This window comes from Amia ocellicauda, chromosome 1, assembly GCF_036373705.1.
Source record: "Amia ocellicauda isolate fAmiCal2 chromosome 1, fAmiCal2.hap1, whole genome shotgun sequence".
Lineage (NCBI taxonomy): Eukaryota > Metazoa > Chordata > Actinopteri > Amiiformes > Amiidae > Amia > Amia ocellicauda.
Window position 1 is genome coordinate 21,981,400 of NC_089850.1, and position 16,048 is coordinate 21,997,447.

General features: G+C 36.8%; 1 protein-coding gene across 1 annotated transcript; it reads right to left on the reverse strand.

Annotated features, from left to right (window-relative positions):
• Positions 1-4,122: 4,122 nt before the first annotated feature.
• ppil4 (peptidylprolyl isomerase (cyclophilin)-like 4) lies at positions 4,123-15,792 on the reverse strand. Its single transcript, XM_066699025.1, has 13 exons — positions 15,660-15,792; positions 15,211-15,278; positions 14,723-14,787; positions 14,258-14,375; positions 13,950-14,092; positions 13,033-13,129; positions 12,608-12,724; positions 11,183-11,307; positions 9,971-10,037; positions 8,582-8,693; positions 6,252-6,348; positions 5,654-5,789; positions 4,123-5,143 (listed from the first exon to the last, which is right to left on the reverse strand). Exons 1-13 carry the CDS (start codon positions 15,727-15,729, stop codon positions 4,904-4,906), a joined length of 1,455 nt encoding a protein of 484 aa, XP_066555122.1. The 5' UTR covers positions 15,730-15,792; the 3' UTR covers positions 4,123-4,903.
• Positions 15,793-16,048: the final 256 nt, after the last annotated feature.

Genomic DNA, 16,048 nt, shown 5'->3' on the forward strand with positions numbered 1-16,048 from the left:
CTCATTGATGCACGTGGGGAGCGAAGGCTGGCCCGTGTGGTCCGATCCAACAGACGAGCTACTGTAGCTCAAATTGCTGAAAAAGTGAATGCTGGTTCTGATAGAAAGGTGTCAGAACACACAGTGCATCGCAGTTTGTTGCGTATGGGGCTGTGTAGCCGCAGACCAGTCAGGGTGCACATGCTGGACCACGGAGCAATGGAAGAAGGTGGCCTGGTCTGATGAATCATGAGTTCAAGGTGTTGACTTGGCCTCCAAATTCCCCAGATCTCAATCCAATCGAGCATCTGTGGGATGAGCTGGACAAACAAGTCCGATCCATGGAGGCCCCACCTCGCAACTTACAGGACTTAAAGGATCTGCTGCTAACGTCTTGGTGCCAGATACCACAGCACACCTTCAGAGGTCTAGTGGAGTCCATGCCTCGCCGGGTCTGGGCTGTTTTGGAGGCAAAAGGGGGACCTACACAATATTAGGCAGGTGGTCATACTGTTATGGTTGATCGGTGTACATATTTAAGCTACTTTGAGTGTATTAATTTATAATCTGTACTAAATTGTTAACTTTTTTTGCATTTATTTCAAAAGTGTGTTTTTTGGTCATTACAAAATAGGGAGAAATATATATTTCATTGAAAAAGATACTGTAGCAAACTATTTGGTGCAAAATACTTTTGTTTCTTCCATGTCAGTTTTAAAAGATTAAAAGTTGTACTAGTTTGAACCAACAAAGGAAAGATTTCTAATCCAGTTGAACTCCCATTTAAAATGAACAAATATTATTATTAGAATCGTATGTGTTTAAAAAAATCATGTTGCTTTAAATGACAGAAAACCACAAAGTCTGCAAATGTGCACAATGACGTCTAAGAATGCTTTTGCTTCTTGCAGTGCATTGCAACCCTTTTGCAGAGTTTCCAGGTAGGATGTGAACTAGTACGTTCTATTCTGTTACAGATTGAATTGAATCGAGTGGAAGTCTCTAGTCTAAAGTTGCAGCCTTCAAAGTAAACAGCACACTGTTCTTTTCTTGCATGTCAGGATTAGGTTAAGCTTCAGTCACTTATCTCTGCAGTCTTACCTGTGACCTGCTTAGCTCCAACTGCAGAAGCAAGTATAACATTTCCATAGTTTGTGTAACTCAGCATGGTCCCACATGGCTCATCCTGTAACTGATTTTGAAAAGGTGTGAATGGAGCAGAAAAGAAAGAAACATGGCATGTGAGAGAGTAGACCTACACAACAGCACAAAGCCCCTGCACTGAGTTTTGCTTGAATGATTAAAGTTCAGATCCAAGGTCTTACTGCACACTCTACACCTATGGGGAGACACTTGTTCAATATGATCACCTTATTGTTCTTATACAGACTTCCTAGATGATGCATTTGGAAGGACATCTCCATTTTCTCAATTCTACAACTTTGTGATTACATCCATGTAGGTATATTTGCTTTTCTTCTGTAATTCTGCAATTAAATATTTCACAGGAAACACAATTAATTACAAGGAACACAGAAAGACATAATTAAGTCTGTAAGCTGTATGCCTACATATTAATGTATAATATCTAAATGAAAAGTACTTTAACAGAAAATACTTTATTTTCAAACATTACAGTTAGGGTCATCCCCTATTGATAATCTGTCTGAAATCGTCTTCTGTCCAGACATTCTCGAGTGGTTGTACCTGGAGGTGTTTATTTTTTTTAATTGAAGTGTGAGGTTTCTTCTTAACCACAGACTCAGCCTTCTTCATAATCTTGTGTTAACCCCAGTGTACACCCACACTCAGTTTCCCCAGAGAAGACACCACCCACATTATCTAAAAAAAGCTTTCACCTTAAAACAGGTCTCAAACAAAGAATAGCAGAAACAACTTTCACACATTTAGAACCATGAAATAAGGTCAACAAACTGATGCGATGGTCATCTTCTCCCATTACTCTGAGGGCTTTGAGCTTCTGGAGCTTTGTTATAAAGCAGAGAAACCATTTTTAATCTTGTGTTTGACTGGTTTGCATGGATATATCTGGCTAGGTATTTTTAGGTATTTCATAAATACCACCAATGATATAAACTGTCATTAGTGCATCTTTTGCAGATTATAATGTAAGACATCTCAGCACCCCATTCAATTTCAACATTATCACTGCATATTTGTTCAATTGCATTGAGATTTATTTTCCGACACCCTCCCACACACACACACACACACACTTACTTTACTATCTTTACCACTTTATCTTCCTAATTCTTTTAATAGAATGATGCATTGCAGTGTAATAATAATAGTTGTATAATAAGACACCTGTTCACTTTATTTGTAATACCACAGCCATAATCTCCTAGACATTTCAGCAGTATTGCTTTTATGCACTTTCTGATTAAACTAGTTCCCCTCATGCTCCTGATTACTCATATCATTTTACTGTAATTTCTCGTTCTTATAACAACCCCACCACTTAGCACAGACCAGAGACAGAACTATTATGTCAGCACTTGTTAGCTTATGTGTACTAAGATCTATTCTTATTGTATTTTGCACTGATTTTATTTACTGCACAAAATGTTTCATATGAAAACTGTAAGTTGCCCTGGGTAAAGGCATCTGTAATAAATAAATACATACATAATATAAAAGCTTGGTACTTCTAAATCCAAGTTAAGAAAACTGCTTAGAAAGGAGCTCCATTCAGTGTTACCTGTTAGTATACTTTCTAAATTTACAATTCAGGGCTTGTCTGATGTGGCATCAATCCAAAACTTAAATAAACTTTTCCATCTGCTGCAGAAAATGTATTAGTTAGCAAATGCCTTAATATTACATTTAAACTCATTTTAAGTGAAGATTGCAATTCTCTTTTTGATTTTAGTTTTAACATAACAACGAAGAACCTTAAAATAAATACACACTGAGTATTGTTACATAATGTTATTATTGTTCAAGTCTGGTAAAATGACAAAAACTGAAAATCACTAATTTACCTTTTTTCCTCAGCATTGTTTCCTATGTTTCTTTCTTTAAAAAAAAAAAAAAAAAAAAAAAAAAAAAAAAAAATATATATATATATATATATATATATATATAGTACTTAATGATGTACACTGATCCCTGGTCCTCCATGTATGCTGCCATAATTCATTCATGCAAGCAATTTATGTTATTGTTGTAGAGTTATAGTTTTGAAACTAACCCCAAAATGTATTGGAAGAAACTTCTTAAACCGGTCAAGCTCTGGAAATGCTACACTGTTTTGAGCCAGACTTCACAATGACTCTCCTGGAAAAGTCTTGTGAATGAAGACAAATAATTGAAACAGAAACAGAATTTGAATTTGCTATTTCAGTTCATCACCTTCTAAGTATACAACACTGAGACATGAATCCTCTACAAAGTTAGGAACTGTCATACCCATCAGGGAATTCCTTACATTTCCTGTATGGGCTATATTTTTTTCTGACTATATATATAATTAGTAATGTAGTTACACTGCATTAAGCAAGAGATTTATTTTGCTGAATTCAGCATTTTGGTCAGAATGCAAGTTTGTAAACAATTATAAATAAAAAGCTGGGAGTCCTTTAAAGCTTTGTGGATGACTGTTACGTCTCTCGCCCTGCTTACAGGAATTGGCCATTTGATTCACAGGTTCAGGACAGCCCCCAGTCTCGTATTACTCGTGCTCTCACACACACACACACACACACACACACACACAATCAGAAATAACACTTAATCCGTGTCAGTACTTTCACTTGACACACAGCCACAACCACACCCCCTCTGGCACACAATAAGAAATAACATCCCTCCGCCCCCCCAGTCTCTGCCTCTTGAGGGGGGATCCCGATAGCCTCCTCCTCAAAGCCAGGCGGTCGCCTCTTCAGCTTCAAGGCCATATAAACTACATTACTCAGTTACTACTGTCTACAGGGGGCTGTCCGAACTCCTAAGCAGTGCATCATGTGTGGAGTGAAACACTGATTACACAATTCTCAGACCTCCACAAACGTAGTAAATCTAATCCATTGTGCTATCAGCATATTTAGATACATTTGGATTGATATTACAAAATATAATGTAAGAAGAAGAATTTGAATGTAGAAGACAGGTCAACCATAATACAATCATTTTAAAGTCTTTAATTAGGTGTATCACAAAACATTAGTGGTGTGGAATCTCAGTACTATCACAATATCAATGTCTGTTGTAAAATGGACAAGAGCTGCAGTTCTGCCTTCTAAGGAACTTATAATTGCATTAAATTATCTGTGAATATGTATGAAACCTCTTCCTTTAATTCATTAAATTATATAGAAAATCAGCTATACATATAAAGAGAAATGCAGTGATTCCCAACCCTGGTCCTGGCGGCCCACTACCCTGCTTGTTGAACCCATAATTTAATTTCCTTTTAATTATTTTAAAGAGTAGGGCTTTTAAGTATAAAATTGTATAAGCAACTTATCTTATTAAGGAAACAACTTTTGATTAAAGTAGTTACATTAAGGGTTCAATTATGTAACTGAGAAATCAGTTGGAACAAAACCCATCAGGGTAGGGGGTCCCCAGGACCAGGGCTGGGAACTAACAATACACCGTGAACATCTGTAGGTAGGGCTCCTGGAAAGAGCATTACTGTGTGGAGAATGTACAGCTCACCAATCTCTTTCATTAGAGAAAAAATAAAAATAAGGGGGTCCTGGAGGCAGCTTTATGAAAGTGAGTCATGGGGAGACTTTCAGTCTGTACCATTTACAGACTCTCCAGTGCCAAGACAACAGCTGTTTGTCAAAGATTTCAAAACAATAGCTTTCAGAAAGTACAAAAATTGTAGAGGGCGGGGTCTGGGTGGAGACAAAAAACACATCACAAATAAAAGGTCTGAGGGCAGCTGCACCCCTCAGCGGTGTCGGCTGCGCTCCTTGTCTTTGGATTTCTTGGGGCTCCTACTGCGGTCCCTCCGGTCGTACCCGTGGTGCCGCTCCCCGCCCTCCTGGCGGTGTCTCTCCCGGGACTTGCCGTGCCGGTGGTGTCGGTCTCTGTCTCGGGAGCGGGAGCGGGAGCGGGAACGAGAGCGGGAGCGAGAGCGCGGTCGGCCTGCCTTCCTGCCCTTCTCTCTGTGCAGCTCCTTCATACTGTCCTGTACACAGTGAGAGAGGGGTTCACTCAGGCATCAGACACAATTTTACTATCAACACAGTACAGTAATTGAAACAAAAATGCCTTTTATTCAGCATGAACCCATTATTCATAGAAATAATAAAAGGTAAGGTTTGTTGTAAGAATTGGTGTTTCAGACAATTCACAGTACAGTGAAGATAAAATGTCTGTACATTTCCCTCAGGTTTAAATATAAAATTACCCTAATCATGCCCCTCAGCTGTAGCCAGCGTGACAGAAGTGGAGATCTAGTTTGTACTTTATTAGAGCAGCATGTCAATCATTGAACCCAAGGCATTGTTGAAATTCTTCACAACTGAAAAACATTTAGCGTATTTAGAATCCTGCATCGTTAGATTCACACAAATACTGCACATAGGATTCCCATTCTTACATCGTGTAACAGAGATATAGCTTACAGGAATGTAAAAAAAACAAATAAAATACTTCTAATATAAATACATCTGTATAGAAAGGAAACATTGTGTACCTTGGTTTTCTTTGCCTTCCTGCTGTCCTCATCATCAGAATTGTGGTGTCTCTTCTCATTGTGCTTTTTCCCAGGAGGCTGGTGACTGGGTACTGGCTCCTCTTCCTCATCTCCCAGGACGAGGTCATACTTAGAGCTTCATTGCACATCAAGGGGAACACAACCGAAGTCTCCGAATTCACCTTTCAAGACTGCGTAATACTGTAATACTGCGACTACATAAATCCCCAATAAATAATAACACTTCCTTATTACATATTGAAACATTATCCTCAGGAGCAAGTATATGTAAAACGTTAACTGAAATCTTAAAATCATATTATAGAATAAATATTTACAATACATTACTAACTATATAATATTAATATGCATATGATACATTAATTTGCCCTACAAAATGGTGTTATGCTGTTAGCATACAAGCTTATATACCTGCTGGAGACTGAACTTTTGTATGATTGATAAACATAAGGTTACATTTCTAATAATAATAATACAATTAAAAAACATGTATAACTAGAAACAGTTTGTTAAAAAACTGCATTTTCCTACATGGAAAACCTGTGAAACTCAGATTACAGAACAACAAAAAGGATACTCTTGTTTGGGTTTCACTTTGTCTTTCAAAGCAAACTTGGAACGACTGTCCTGATCTTTCTCGTAGGCGTTGAAATCATCCTTAGTGTATTTCCCTCCTAACAGACAATCACAGAGTTAAAACAGCATCTTGGACAGTAACCAGAGTGGAAAAGAGAGTTAATTCAAATAAATATATAATAATCTTCATAAAAGACTATAATAACTGATTTCTGTAAACATTTTTTCAATTTCTAGCTCTATTTAAAAAAAATGTAAATATATAATTATAGGGCTATTTATTTCAGAACACCTACAATTACTGTATTTTAGGGCTGGGCGATGTGGCTTAAAAATAATATCTCGATATTTATTGTTTTTATCCAATCAAGCTACAAAATAAGACCAAAGACATTCAAACTACAAGTATTTCGTTAATCATTAAATATGCAAAACTTCACTTTTTCCTCAAAAGTCTACAAACAAAACCCCATAATGACAACATGAAAGAAGTTTGTTTGAAATCTTTGCAAATGTATTAAAAATAAAAAACAAAAAAAGCACATGTACATAAGTATTCACAGCCTTTGCCATGACACTCAAAATTGAGCTCAGGTGCATCCTGTTTCCACTGATCATCCTTGAGATGTTTCTACAACTTGATTGGAGTCCACCTGTGGCCTCTATCATCCATAAATGGAAGAAGTTTAGAACCACCAGGACTCTTCCTAGAGCTGGCCGCCCGGCCAAACTGAGCGATCGGGGGAGATGGGCCTAAGTCAGGGAGGTGAGCAAGAACCCGATGGTCACTCTGACAGAGCTCCAGCGTGTCTCTGTGGAGAGAAGAGAACCTTCCAGAAGAACAACCATGTCTGCAGCACTCCAGCAATCAGGCCTGTATGATAGTGGCCAGATGGAAGCCACTCCTCAGTAAAAGGCACATGACAGCTGCCTGGAGTTTGCCAAAAGCACCTGAAGGACTCTCAGACCATGAGAAACAAAATTCTCTGGTCTGATGAAACAAAGATTGAACTCTTTGGCCTGAATGGCAAGCGTCATGTCTGGAGGAAACCAGGCACCGCTCATCACCTGGCCAATACCATCCCTACAGTGAAGCATGGCGGTGGCAGTATCATGCTGTGGGGATGTTTTTCAGCGGCAGGAACTGGGAGACTAGTCAGGATCGAGGGAAAGATGAATGCAGCAATTTACAGAGACATCCTTGATGAAAACCTGCTCCAGAGCGCTCTGGACCTCAGACTGGGGCGAAGGTTCATCTTCTAAAAGGACAACGACCCTAAGCACACAGCCAAGATAACAAAGGAGTGGCTACAGGACAGCTCTGTGAATGTCCTTGAGTGGCCCAGCCAGAGCCCAGACTTGAACCCGATTGAACATCTCTGGAGAGATCTGAAAATGGCTGTGCACCGACGCTCCCCATCCAACCTGATGGAGCATGAGAGGTCCTGCAAAGAAGAATGGGAGAAACTGCCCAGAAATAGGTGTGCCAAGCTTGTAGCATCATAGTCAGAAAGACTTGAGGCTGTAATTGGTGTCAAAGGTGCTTCAACAAAGTATTGAGGGCTGTGAATACTTATGTACATGTGCTTTTTTTGTTTTTTATTTTTAATAAATTTACAAAGATTTCAAACAAACTTCTTTCACATTGTCATTTGTAGAATTCTGAGGAAAATAATTAATTTAATCAATTTTGAAATAAGGCTGTAACATAACACAATGTGGAAAAAGTGAAGCGCTGTGAATACTTTCAGGATGCACTGTACATACGCACGCACCACTTTTCCGTTTTGAATTTTTTTTAAAGAAATTGTTTTTTTCATTTCACTTCACCAATTTGGACTATTTTGTGTATGTCCATTACATGAAATCCAAATAAAAATCCATTTAAATTACAGGTTGTAATGCAACAAAATAGGAAAAACACCAAGGGGGGAGAGTACTTTGGCAAGGCACTGCATGTCCAGCTGTCAGTTTTATTTATTGAATTATTTTCTTTGCTGGAAAATAAATCCTATTCATGTCACCAAATGTGTGCTATTTGTAAGTTCATATTCTACAGAGTTTTATTGTATGCTCTAATTTTGACAGCATTATGGAAATATAAGAGCACTGATAAATGACTACAGGTGTATTTATAATGAATAATTGACTAAAAAGACTGGAAGACTAGTGATACTTGTTTTCGGTTTCCAGAGACATTATCTGTTAGCAATTAAAACCTGAGATGAAACTCCCTTTATGTTACAGTGAGTGTAGAATCGTGTTGTGCCCGATTCAGAGCTGATTCAGACATCCTGCTGAATCCCTGTCAAACACATAAAGGCAGCTTACCTTTCCCTTTCCATTTAATCTTAGCAACAGACTGGCTGAAATCCACATGTATCCTGCGATCATCAATCAGCACATTGTCCATCTTAAAATAGGCCTTTTCACAGTCTTCTTCCTGTTAAGGCACAATGATGGTATGGGTGTGAACTGGTAGCATCAAGTTTCCTCCCTGCACAGAGTGCTGTCTGTACAGGGTGGCAAATGTATTAAAATTATAGAAATATTACATTGTTTAAATAAAGACTGACTTGCAAATACATTATAATAAAAATAAAATTAAAAAAGGGGTAGGGCTTAATTTGAGAGAAAAATATATTTATTCTTCAAAATGTTCAGTTTTGCCTTCCAAAATGCTGTATGATTTTACAAAGATTTTTTTCTAAACCTTAAACTATGTATTGTGACATGATCAACACACTCTCCTCGCACTTACTTTTTCCCTATGTATCATGCATTGATTATCCACAGCAAGTTGCAAAGCTGGGTATGACTGACAATATTTGTTATAAAGTGACCAAGTGCTGCCCTCTACATGTAAAATGTATTTTACTTTCCTTTATCTTTGTTTTTGACATTTACCAGTGAACATTCATAGAAAAAGAATACCATTCCTTTTATTATGTTTTTTCTAGCATCTAAAATTTTATGAAAAGCAATATTCCCGATTTCTAGCATCAATTCTGATCCACCAGCATAAGGAATAAAGTAAAAGGTGACTTGGCTGTCTGAATACAGTAAACATGTTCTGGTTGAGGTGCAACAAAGTATTCTGTCTTAAGGTAAAAACTTTTCAAATTGCCAGTCTGAAGTTTTTGTTTTCTTTGCCAATTTTGCCATATGTATATAGAATATATATTAAGAAATACTTTTTTAAATAGTCTGCATACATTCAAAGATGTACAGCCTTGGTTCAACCTTCTCTCCCTTTTCTATATCTTCTTCTGGCAATATATGCCTATGGCATTCTTAGGTATGTGGAGATACATCAACTTCACGTTTTACTGGACATAAAAACAAAACTAAAGGAATGGCTTTCCCTGTCTATGTTATTCTTTTAAGGCTTCATACAAATCACTGGTAATGTGCTGGGAGCTCCCTTAAGCCCTTTCTTGACACCACTGTATCCTTGCTTTTTATTTATAACTCTCTACAGCTAAGATCCATGGTGCCAGGGAGGGAACTGCTAATTCTGAGGCAATTCAATGTTTTTCACATTATAATCCTTGAATTAAAAAATGATTTATGAAGTCCTCTGGGTGAATATAGGAAAGACTAGGGGGTTAATCACCCTTGGGGGTGTGAGGGAGTTGTTAGGTGAAAGTTGTTGCAAGAAAATATATTTTGCCTTATATTATTGTGTTAAAATAAATCACTCTCATGCTCAAAGCTTACCTTTTCAAACTCAATGAAAGCATAGCAGAGGGATTCTCCTGTTTTCCAGTCTCTGATGATCTCACAACTGTAGAAAACGCCAGGGTTTACATTTTAACATTAAAAATGAACTTGAATTGAATTTGAGGAAAGTGTTTAGTGAATTGTGCTTGAACTCAAACTCAGTACTGACAGTGCTTAACGTACATTTGGGCACATATACAAAGGACCTGTTTAACAAATGTAAGCACATGTCCCTATAATACACAATTATGTTTTATCATTAGCAAGACACAGCATTTGGCTGTACAAATGATGAACTCTACTACACAACTACAGGCAGGTCATTTAGAACATCAGGAATGGCATGTAGAAGGATTTCCAAAAGTTCACACTTCATTCTTGGCTTTAGCATTCAGACTGCAAGGCGATAATGCCCAGGGAGTGGGTAGAGGACAGTCTGATGGAGAATGTTAACTAGGTGTTTAGAGATTTGCCTTTGTCAGTGTGAGCTAAAAAAAATGTTTTAATGTTTCAGTATCGGAAGAACAAGTAGCTGTTGTGCTGACTATACATCCTCAGAACAATATAACTGCTTGTCTACAGCTCTCCGAAGGTGTGCGGTTGTGGGCTGAGCTAAGCAAAGAGCAGGACTTTCTGAACGAGGGGATAACAGGGGAAATAACTGAGGAAAATAACTATGCAAAATAAAAAGGAAGAGTAAAATATCTGTAGGAATCAGCTGTATAATAAAACCGTAAATGTATAATCTCATTAAGGTCTAACTGCTCACTTTTCTTGAAATAAAAGTGCTTTTAATTAGTTATGTTTGAACATGCATGTCCATTTCATGCTTAAAGTTTTTTGAGTGTGTGCACCACACATGGAAACAAGTAATCAGTGAATGGTTTGCCAGTGTTGTGTCAGTACTTGAAAAGAAGATTTTTTTTTTTTTTAAAGATTAATACAGCTTATTTCAATTTCCATCAATTGAACATAAAGTTACAAATCTGTGAGGAAATAAATAACTTGTGATGTACAAAAATGGTTCTCCAGTGTTGCGTTAGTATTCATATGTGCTGCGTTTGAAGTGGTCACTACAGATGGCTGAACTTGCATGAAACATGAAATGGACGTGTATGTTCAATGGTAATTAAAAGCACTTTTATTTCAGAATGTGCAAGGAAACAGACCTAAGGCAAATACTGCTGCCATGACAGACAGCCGTCTCACCTCTTGATGAGTCCGAAGCGAGAAAATATGATCTCCAGGTCTTCATCGGTGGTCACTGGATTCAGTTTACATACAAACAAGACGTTTTCAGGAGGTTTAACATCGGCATCGGGCAGGTCACCCACCTGTAACACAACCAATCAAACAGGTACTTACCCTTCAACATTTTATTCATACCTCTGTGATTTTGGTGCATAAATAGGTAGATAACAACCACATTTAATCCAGTGGCATTAAATATTGTGTTCTGCAACATTCTTGTTTTAGAAAATCTTTATAAACTACTCTCAATGATTGAGCTTACAGATTGACTAGAGACGTCTGGTAAGGATGGAAACAAGCCTAAGTACAATGAATGATCAGTTTTGTATTGAGACAAATAGTCACTTTAATCACTATACTTAATAACGATGATCAAAATAAAAAATAGATCTATCCATTAGTTTATCACACTGCAGATAAGGATCAGAAATGTATTTAGCCAGTTAATCTACAGGGGATTTATAGACAGGGTTTTAGCCAGTGTACTGTGGTTAGTACCCTCTTTAAAAATGTGCCATGGTATCTTAACTAGTGTGATTCCTAAAAAATATGGTTTAATGCATCTTTACATGCTGTTATATTGTATAAGAAACATGTGTAGCACTTAATCTAAGAAGCTTTTAATATTTAAATCTTTTAAAATCAGTGTTTCAAGATAAGTCATGTCAATGTGTTGCATAGTGGATACATACAGCTCTGGAAAAATTTAAGAGACCACTGCAAAATTATCAGTTTCTTTGGTTTTACTATTTATAGGTATGTTTGGGGGGTAAAATGAACATTTTTTGTTTCATTCTATAAACTACTGACAACATTTCTCCCAAATTCCAAATAAAAATATGAATGGAATGGAATGGCTGCCATACATGTAGAGATGCTGATTTAAGAAATTTACAGTGGTCTCTTAATTTCTTGCAGAGCTGTATCTGAAAATCTACTAAAGCTCTGGATTTATCTTCCCAGCGGCAACTCGAGTCATTATCATCAAGTCAATCAAGCATTAGTGTTTCACAGTCTTACTCCTTCATAGTAATTATAGTTTCAATAGACAACGTGTTGCTGCATCCACAGCTGTGCGAAAAGAATGAAGACAGTTTATCTTTTCTCCTTTCCAATAACAGAGAAAATTAATGTACAGTGAAGACTGACTGCAAGTACACAATGCCACATTCAAAGAGAGCTGCAATCACCAGCAAGCAGTTTGATCACATTGCATTCCAACATTTGCATCACTTGAATCATCCTACTCGTTTGTAAGCATAGGCTAATGCACTGTAACATATGTTTAACATCAGTTTAACATCTCATCTGAAAGACAGGTGATGAAATTAAATGTAAATGTGTAACAAAGTGACAAAAAGGCATATAAATGCATTTCCTCACCATCTCCAGTAGGATGGCCTTGGTTTTAGCTTCTTTTTCTTTGAGCAACTCATCCACTTCTTCGGCACCCTTTCCCTTTGTGTCATTGATATCTTCATCAGCTCCAATTCTACCACTCTGCCAACAAAAGTGACAATTGTGAAGCCATGTGCATTTTTTAAACAGTTCAGGTGTTCTTTTAATTCTCATTTATGTAAATATTTTGCAAGGTTTGTGTTTTAAAGTATGTCCCTTGTAATCATGTAACAGCATATCACAAACTCCAGACACAGGAAATGTTGACACTTTACATTTTATTCCAAATTGATGACTATCTTATAATTTGAAATTAGTTCACAGGTCTATATAGAGTCAAACCTACAGTATGTGTTTGTTACTCCTCCTCAAAGCAGGTAGATGTTTCAGCAAGTGAAGATCAAACTCACATCTAGCTGCTCCTTTGTTGGTTCAGGGGAGCGATCAGGAATTGGCAAACCAGATGGATCATCAAATGGGTCTTCCAGTATCACTGTGTGGTTTATTCTGCACAAGAATATAAGAGAATCATACCAAGAGCAGACCTGCTGGCTTAATAATCTCTTAAAATAATAATGACCAAAACTACACACTAACAACATTACTGGTTCAGCTAGAAATCTTATTGTGGGAAAAAAAAAAAAAATCTGAAGATGTTGTTAATTTGATTGAAATGTATTGCAATTCTCAAATAAAAATGCAACAGACACTTTACAGCAAATTTCCAATCAAAATATCATGCTATAACATTAAAATAAGTTAAGGACTTGGGAGACCATGGTAATTTGGCATATGATTCTATAAGATATTTTGTGAGCGTAAATTAGGTCAAATGCCAGTGAAATGTATTTTTGCAAAAGTTAAATGTTTAAGTATAGCAAGATTTCCAGGTGACTCCATAATATTGACCAAAAGTGTATGTTATGTGAATGTCAAATTCCTCCAGGAATGTCTAATGTCTATTTTCTTCCTTCTATATACTTGAACCTTCAAGATAGTTATTCCTTACTTAGTTTTGTTTTATTCACACAGCTTAAAATAAGATCCATGACTACACTTTGCAATTGCAATGATTTCTACACTAATATAATGAGTGTTATGAAAATACAAAATCATGTTTAAACTAATTAACGATTACATAAAATTTAACAAGTCAACAATAGCTATGGAATACTGTTATTTCTACTACTTCTTTCTTAACCAATGATGCTAGATACAAAGGCTTCCTATAGACACTCCTTAGTCAGTAGAGAGCATTAGTGGTCTTCCCTGTGAAGGTGTGATAAGCGGTCTTTGGCTAGCTTCTCTCTTATGCCTGAGCTCTAACCTGATATCTTGGTAAGGAAGGAAGTCCTTATCAACAAAGGCCTCATTGATCTTCATTAGGACCTCCATGCCCTCTGTTACTTCTCCAAACACACTGTGAACACCATCCAGATAATCCAGATTTTCCCCAGTGGTAATAAGAAACTAGAAAGGAAAAGATAATACACACACAATAAGTGGACAAAAACAGGTACATTTAATAACTTTCCATTCATTTAATCAAGGTTTGCAGTACAAATGCATGACAAAATACAGGTGTGTGTGTAAAGGTCACATAAAAAAGCTGTAAGGCATAATTTTTGTAACTACCTGAGAGCCATGCTGGTCACTGCCATTATTCACCATTGAAACTGTGCCCTTCTTCTTGTGCTTGATTCTGGGCACTTTCTCCATTTCAAAAAAACGAGCTTGATCCCCATACAGTTTGCTGAGGGTAAGAAAACAATTAATCCACATTATTTTACAAATATAAATATATATTGGACAAACCTGGATGGACAAAATTCAGAGTAAGGAATTACAGTTAAGATGTGCTGTTGTGATAATATTACTATGTATTACATTATCATCAACATACATCATGAAATTCTTTAACAGTTAAAATTGCTTTACACGTTACCATACTTTCATACTAACAGCAGTCTTTGTTTCACACTTATAACAACATATGTGAAATACCTGGAAGTCAACCCACAAGGTATGCACAGTAAGAACAAGTTATCTACTAGTTAAAAGTGGCTCCTTTCAGAGCTTTACAGAAAAAGAGAAACTGACCCAAACACTGATTCTCCCCCGCGGCCTGTGCCAGTTGGGTCTCCAGTCTGGATGATAAAATCTCTCTGAAAAAACAAGACCAAGGCATCTAAGCAAAACTGGAGACCCCCTGGACATGTTAGAGATCTGACCTGCAATTAATGAGACACTGTACACAGAAACATCTCGGGGAGTACTTCATCAAGCAGTGGATCAATAATGGCTGATGATGCTGATGACATTATATATATATATATATATATATATATTCTACCACTCTGCCAACACACACACAAAGTGGACTCCACATTTATTCATAGAAGTTATAACAGATGATTTAACAGAAGAAATATCAACTGAAACTGTGAAAAAAGTAATACTAACTGCAGAGCAATATCATGCTTTACAAAGTTAAAGTAGCATTAACAATACTTATTTGATCGACACATTTCACAAAACATTGAAATATGAATGTACAAATAACCAGTCAAGTTGCGCTATATCATTACCTGTACATTGTGAATAAGGCAGTAGTTGTAGTACTTGATTTTGCATAACTTAAGGAAATTCAAGCAGGCTGTAAAATAAAAACATACACATTAATCAATTTCACTAATGTCGTTAATTTAAAATCAATAAATAAATCTTCAAGTTGTTCTCCAAGACAAGTTCCACAACAAACTACACAAGCCGCACTCTCAGCTCTAGTGCAAGCCTCGGAAGGGGAACTACAAATCATAACGTAAAGCGGATTAGCACACATTTGTTACTTAAATAAAATTAATACTGAATACAAAACTTAATATTAAAATTAAAAGCGTCAGCTACCACGCCATGCGGCTTGTCAATACATTCAAAATACCCTACTTCAACGTAGTTATCTAGCTGTATACAGACTACCGCAATCGTAAAACAATAAAGTGTTGTATCACGTTTCATATACGCAGAATGTGTTTACCCCTCGGTCTTTCTTCTGTATATAAATCAAACACAATGTCTCCTAATGTTGTTTCTAACAGCACAGCCATCCTGAAACAAGTTCGGAATCCTTGGCACTGTGCGATACGTCATCACCAAGCGACACTGGGGTCCACAGCTCCATCTTCTGGCGATCTATGACCATCATCATCATCATGAAAGAAACAACGTTAATATTTTAAAAGTTACATTTTTTTAAATTTAAAAACACAAATTACAAATTAATTTGAACCTCAACAAAGAAAGAAAACAAAAGTACATGCATTTACCACTTGTGATTAGTCTACCATTCTTTAAAATGTCATATTGCCAGATTGCATTAATTTATTATTCATTAGGAAAAAATGTTTTTCCTTCTGACTAACTGGG